Source organism: Ascidiella aspersa, chromosome 2 (assembly GCF_963924565.1).
Source record: "Ascidiella aspersa chromosome 2, kaAscAspe10.2, whole genome shotgun sequence".
NCBI lineage: Eukaryota > Metazoa > Chordata > Ascidiacea > Phlebobranchia > Ascidiidae > Ascidiella > Ascidiella aspersa.
In genome coordinates this window covers 14235240-14242392 of record NC_139448.1, presented here as the reverse complement: position 1 = coordinate 14242392, position 7153 = coordinate 14235240, and the positions used below count along the sequence as shown (strand labels likewise).

The following is a 7153-nucleotide window of genomic DNA, read 5'->3' as shown; positions in this document are numbered from 1 at the left end:
TTTGTCTTTATAATTGAAAACTATTTAACAATGTTTTCTTTAGTTTTTTAGACACCTCTAAACACAAAAACGGCCGAATTTTAATTTTGCCCCCCTAAAATACTCCCCTATTTTCAAAAGGTAAAATGTTTATTTTAACATCAGCTTTAAATGGGTCTCTAACATTTGTGAAATTTTCAGATTTTTATGTCATTTCCTTCTAGTGTAAATATATCATTGAAATTTCCTAAAGTGTTGTGCATTTTATCCCCCCGGATAAACAGTTCAGGTCTAATGTTTAAAATTTTGTTACTTAGCATTGTATATGTTATGTATCCATCATCCACAAATATATCAGATTTTTTTTACATTTTTTCACCTCTGAAAAGTGCCGAAAACCAAAATTAACAAAAAATGACAGTTTTACCCCCCTAAAAACCACCCCTTACAACCTAGGCAATTTTTTTTTATATTAGAAACAACTTTGGGAGGTTATTTAACAGTTGTGAAAATTTCATGTTCCAACTATGTTTTTTTCCTTGTCAAAAGTGAGCCATAAAAATTGATTGAAAAAAAAAAAAAAAATTAACAAAAAATGACAGTTTTTCCCCCCTAAAAACCACCCCTTAGAACCTAGGCAATTTTTTTTTATATTAGAAACAACTTTGGGAGGTTATTTAACAGTTGTGAAAATTTCATGTTCCAACTATGTTTTTTTTTTGTCAAAAGTGAGCCATAAAAAATTGACTTAAAAAAAAAAAAAATAAATAAAAAAAAAAAAAAATAAATAATTCGGACAAAAACAACATGTGTCCAAAAAAAAATTTTTTTTTTCGGGCCACATAATAATTCGGATAATAACAACATGTGTCCAAAAAAAAATTTTTTTTTTCGGGCCACATAAAAATGTTTGGCACGCGAGTTGTTAATATTTTGACATTATTCATAAACTGGCACACTGGGTACGAAAGGTTGCCGACCCCTGTTATAGCGTAAAATGCAATAGTGATTAGGAGCCAGATTTGTTTTATTTCGTAAAACTACGCAAAAATTTGACAATTAGGTTCTGTTTACAACTTGATTGGTGTTTCTGTGTGGGAGCTTTTTTTAAGCAACCTAATAGGCCACTTGCAGCTTGCGGTCACGTGACTAGTTACCGCATAGCAACGCGTTACTGGAGAGCAAGCTAATCCAGTAGCTACTGCTAGCAGATACGCGTTACCGACAGTTAGCGTTGATGTTGTTCTGGAATGGAAATCCTATTTATAATTCTGTAAAGCGGGGGCGGTCTATCCTACAGTTCGATCTTACTGCAGATAATCACCATAATCAACCCTTTCCAACTATTTATGCTCTAGTTATCTAAACCTTCAAGTTTTACGGCGTCCTAGCGGCAAAATAGAACAAAAAATATATACGAAATCGATTGTATTTTCATGAGCAAAACCATATTATTAATAGTACTCTTCCTTCCAACTTTAAATGTTAGGAACATTACCAAACAGATTTATAATACAAACTGATTTTTGGATTCTGATTGGTGAAGTTTTCGAAGAAAGAACTTTGCAGTAAAATGAGTTCTAATGGTAAGATTATTTTTTCCTTTCTTTTCGTATGACAAATTTAGAGCAATATATATATAAAATGTGTATGTTCCAGCTGTTGGGAGGACAGACTTGACCTTGTTTCCGCCAATTACATTCGCAGAAGTGGAACAATATGCACAGGTCAAGTCGGGGTGCGAGAACACCCATAAGGCATATAAATTTTTTGCTGAGCCAGGGTATCTACATGATATGAAGTGTAAGTGGACCGAATGTTATATACGCAAACCATATTTTATTGCTTTACTACAAAACCTTTCACAGAATGGTTAGTTTATATTTTAAAGTAGGTTGCTTTTATAATTTGTTTAACATACAGGTTATAAGAACAGAAACATTTTAAATTATAAGTTGCTAATCACGTCCTACGAAATTGAAGTAGCCTAACAAGAAAATGATTTAATATGTTTATGTGTATGTTGCAGTGAGCTACACAGAAGAGGAGGCAACTGTATTTGCAAAATGTTACAGGTCAATGAAAAAAAATGAGCCACCGCATAACCTACAAGCGTCTGTAACACTTGTAACCAAATCGATGTCTGGAAAATGTTCATGTGTTGCTGGAATGAGTGGCTTTTGCAACCATGTTGTAGGTTTATTTTTTTACATGGCTCACTGTAAACAACTGAACTTAAACCATATGCCCGACAACCTTTCTTGTACCAGTTTGCAACAACAATGGAGTATTCCCAGGGGTAAAAAAGTCAAAAATAAGGAAGTACAAGACTTGCTTGTTAAGAAGCCACAAGCTGGAGCCAATTATTTAAAATTTATAAGCAGCACATTGTATTCACCATCATGTTCATATGGTACTTTCACCAAAGAACATTTCTGTGGTCTGCAGCCTGAACCACTCATAGCTTCCTTAGTTCCAGGGGTTAATGAGCTGTGTCAGATGCAGTTTGTTGCAACTAAGTTTGGAGCTGTTCCAAAAGGAAGCGTGCTCTCTTATCAGCAAAGTCTTTCCCAGGAGTATCTTATAACTGATTTCTCCTGCACTGGCTTTCCTCAACTTCCAATAGAATCTTCAGGGCAACGGTTCAGCAATAATTTTGTTTCGTGCTTGGACAAAGACAAGCATCAGTCATTTCAGTCACTTTATGTCAGCACAGAAGAAAGCCTAAAAATTCAGGATGATACGATTACTCAGGGAGACAGTTTCCTATGGCATTTGCAAAGAAAAAAAAGAATTACAGCCAGTAAATTTGGCCTTGTGGCAAAAAGGTTAAGTAATTTTGACAGCCTAAAAAAGCAACTAAATCCAGAAAAAAACATTTTAACTGCTGCAATGAAAAGAGGTATTGAATATGAAGTGAAAGCTGCTATGACATATGCTAAAAAATGTAAAAATGAAAAGGTAAACCTGTTTCCATCTGGTCTCATCATCCATCCAAAGGCTTGCTGGCTAGGCTGCAGCCCAGATAGGAAAGTTTATGACTTAGAAGCCATTCACACAGGAAATAATCCTTTTGGATTACTTGAAGTTAAGGTAGTTCAAGAAGGTAAAAGTAATTTTGAAAAAGTCAACTATTTAGAAAAGGTCACTGGTATGGATGCATTCTACCTAAAAAGAAACCATGTTTATTACTACCAGGTCCAATGTCAACTTGGCCTTACCGGTTTGGACTGGTGTGATTTTTTTACTTATATTGGTGAAGATGTGTATGTATGCGACCGAATTACTTTTGACCCAGAGTTCTTTCAACTTGCCAAAGATAAAGTCGATATGTTTTTCTTTGATTATTATTTGCAATAAATGTGTATGTTTTATTGCCATTGGTAATTAGTAAAATTCACAAACAGGTATAACAAATGTAATAGAAAAGAAAGAACAACCTGTGACAGATAAAACCAAAATAATAAATTTAACAACAACACAAACACATAAATATGTACAAAATAAAATTTATTTATTTTTTTATAATTAGGGGCCCTTGGAAATTTGTTAGAAGACATGCAACTGTATACATTTGATTAATAGAACCTAGCATAGAAAGGGGTACATCTGAATCAAAAAAATGATTTTCTTTTACTCTTCTGATTGCTCTTTCCACATGAATTCTTAGTTTAGCAATTGACTTTGTCACAAGGACATCCTGTGGTAAGAACTGAGATTTTCTCTCAAGAAATGGAGGAATATTAAGGGACACCCCTTTTTCACTTAATAAATCTGCAATTATGAACCCTTTGTCTGCCATTACTGAATCACCAGGTTCTAACAAATCTAAAACTCCACTGCATCTGGTAATTTCTTTGTCTGATATAGATCCTGTATATAAAGAGGACACAAATGAAATTGCTCCCGTGCGGTGCAATTCCAATCAGGCCTTTCAAGGTGGTGGTTGACTTATATGATGAATACATTTGTGATTGCAATACTAATGATGATGGGGTCTGCACAAATATTTCAGTACAATCTAAAATTACTCTAGTGGATGGGTATAACCTACAAAACTCATCAGGCATTTTGCTTTTAACATATTTCCTTGAGGGCCAAATGGGCTGACTTCCTAAAAGAAAGTATAGGTAATTTGCCAAGGTTGTAATTTTTCTACTCACAGTCGACATATGTATCTGAAAGCGGTCAGCCAGATCTTGCTCGAGTAACCCCAGCCTTAAACGAATAATAAACATAAAAAATTCATCTATTAATTGCATATGTCTGGACCCTGGTCTACTTTCCCTCTCACCGGAAGCATAACAGTACCTCATGTATTCTGCACTGGGTCTTGCAATCTCAAACAAAGATTTTATATGCAAATAACTTGGAAAACCAGTGTAAAACTTAATGCTGTCATTATCTGTGGAAAATCTTTCCAAACCAAATTTATGTAATGCTAATTGCTCAGCAGCAGACCTTTTAAGTTGATTGATTTCTTCAATTAACATTGCCCTAATTTTTTCAGATTCTAACTCAACATCCAATTTTTCTTTTCTATATTTTTCCAATTCATTTTTTGCTGCATTTAATTTTTCCTCCAAACTTTCAATTTTATCTGACAGCTGACTTTGGCTTTTATCTTCCTCTGGGCATTTAATATCCTTGTACTCATGTACATCATCACTATAAAAAGTAAAAAAGCCTTAAATTTTACTATATCTTTCTCCTGATGTTTTCTAAATTTAAGTAATAAGCATATAAAATATATAGATATGCTTGATAGAACTGCAAAATGCAATAAGGAAATCTTAGTATTTATAATTTTCTGTTACAAAAATAAGTTTCATATATATATATAATATAGGCCTACCTGTTATTCGTTCGCAAAATTTTTCTTCGAGCTTTATGCTCTTGAGACCAATCAAACACTGATGGCACAGCACCTTTCTTTAGAATTTGGCGGCCAGCCTTATCAGGCGGCCTATAATCTTCCAAAGTAAAATGCTGAGAGCAGACCCGAGTGCTTGTTGTTATCTACACAAAAATCCAAAAATAAGTAGGCTTATTAAGAAGATACAAGAATTAGTTCAATCAACTAAACATACCTTAAACAATGGACCTTCATCTCTTCTGATTTTTACAACCCATTGCGCTCTCAATTTTTTTTCGCTTTCCCTCCCAGGTAAACGATGAAAGTGCAATGAGGAATTATATCGAGAATCCCCATTGCATCTTGGGACACAGCAATGGTAGCAGCTAGAATGGTGTTGCTTATTTGAAGAGCCTTCTTGGAGCCCTTCACTTTGACTTAGAGCTAGGATTTTGTAAATAAGACAACATTAATCAAACACTACAAATAGCATAATTTTCTTAAAAAAGCAAGGGCTATATATAAATATACAATCACGTACATAATATGTTTAACTGAACAATTTTTTTTATAAGCTCTTACATTCAAAAACAAAGAAAATATATACCAAACTTACCACTGAAATTCGCCATTACAATTGGATGTTGTAGTTTCTTCTAAAATCCTATATATTTACTACTCATAAAAACAAACAAACAACTTCTGAAAACTAAAAGGAATGATGTACCTGTGAAAGGTAAATAAATCACCATCTTCGTTTGAAAAACTGTTTTAACCATCAACTGAATGCTAACTGTCGGTAACGCGTATCTGCTAGCAGTAGCTACTGGATTAGCTTGCTCTCCAGTAACGCGTTGCTATGCGGTAACTAGTCACGTGACCGCAAGCTGCAAGTGGCCTATTAAAGTAGGGACTTTCCTGCTCTTCGAAGCGTAACAACAACTGGGCATTTACTGAAATTTAGTTTTTTTGGAAAATAATATTGCCACCTTATAGAACGACGTGGCAACCGCTAGCTGTAGATTTTATAGTATTCTGCTCTGTTGACGCCGAAACGCATGTAAAATACTCAGGTCTGTTTGTTTGATAATATAAATATTAATTTTCTTAATAATTTGCTTAGACCAAACATGGCGACCAACATACCAGTGGTGGGAGTTTTAATTGTGTATATTTCAACAGGTGAGACATGACCACCGTGCTATCTGACTCCACTAAATCGAAACTAAAGCAAACTTTCATTGTAATTTAAAGAGCATACTGTCAGGTCGCTTATAGATTCATTGTACATTCACATAATTTAGCATATTTCGCTTTCAATAAATGGCTTACAGCGCAGTAAAAACACGCGTTGCCAGTAAGGCATTCATCTGTTGACTGTGGTAGAAAGGACACGACTAACGTTGCATTCAAAGCGAATGCGTTGAGGATTAAAACTGGCCAGTTAACTAGCAGGATGCAGCGCACAGGGTCGGAATGAAACCTTAAAATGTTTGGATAAGTCCTATACTTCCAGCAGAATAGGACCTAAATCTATATTTATATGAAGGAGGATTCTGACGCGCTTCAGTGGGCTTTTTGCGTCGGGGAGTAAACCGTTGCTTAACAAAAGGAGCGGCGACGTCAAGGTGCACTCGCTTCTTCACCGGCGCGCGCGGGCGACTTCTCGCAAAAGCTTTTAACGCAGGGATTCGTAACGTTTTTTCACCGCGTACCGCTAAAATTTGTTTTTCCTTCGCGTGGACCGCCGTGGGCAAAAATTTTCTAGACTTCATAAATCTGTTGATTTTTGTACAAATATGTGAAAGTGAAATGGAGTCTGAATACAGTCAGTGCAAAACCGTTTTATTTTTAATTGAACTGTTTTCTTTGAAAAATTGATTACTTCCTAATTATACACTAATATTTCAAAGGCCTTCATGGACCCCTTAAAACTAGTTGACGGACCCCCAAGGGGTCCATGGACCCCAGTTTAAGAACCCCTGTTTTAACATAACCGCGCAAAACTTTTTTTAAATGTTTAGCGCACTTACCTACGCTACCGTAAAAAAGTAATTAGGTTTGTCGCCTTAGTAAAAATAAAATTGAATGCCAAGTTTTCACAAATGTTCACTTTCAAAGACGTTACGTTCGATTAGATAACGCTTTCACACAGATGGTTTCCCTATAAGTGTTACTCTTATTGATGGGAAGCATTTAGGTAAACCATGATTTCAAACACAATCAGTCAAGAGACAGCCAGCGCGTTTTTCGGTTTTACAATAGGCTATATTCAGCGATAACTGCAAAATCAAAAAAACGCATCAAGTGTCATTATAT

The 7153-nt window shown here is 35.1% G+C and overlaps 1 protein-coding gene and 1 pseudogene across 1 annotated transcript; one reads left to right on the top strand and one right to left on the bottom strand.

The window, feature by feature from the left end:
• The first annotated feature begins 1552 nt into the window (after positions 1-1552).
• Positions 1553-3339, top strand: LOC146163857 (uncharacterized). Its single transcript, XM_083380613.1, has 3 exons — positions 1553-1565; positions 1639-1782; positions 2009-3339. The coding sequence occupies exons 1-3, from the start codon at positions 1553-1555 to the stop codon at positions 3337-3339; spliced, it is 1488 nt and encodes a 495-aa protein (XP_083236739.1).
• Positions 3340-3493: 154 nt separating this feature from the next.
• Positions 3494-4295, bottom strand: LOC146163856 (uncharacterized; annotated as a pseudogene).
• Positions 4296-7153: the final 2858 nt, after the last annotated feature.

Excerpts from the sequence above, each read along its gene's own strand:
- LOC146163857 (XM_083380613.1), top strand. Across the intron at positions 1,783-2,008 it reads GTATCTACATGATATGAAGT|TGAGCTACACAGAAGAGGAG; the intron begins GTAAGTGGACCG and ends TGTATGTTGCAG.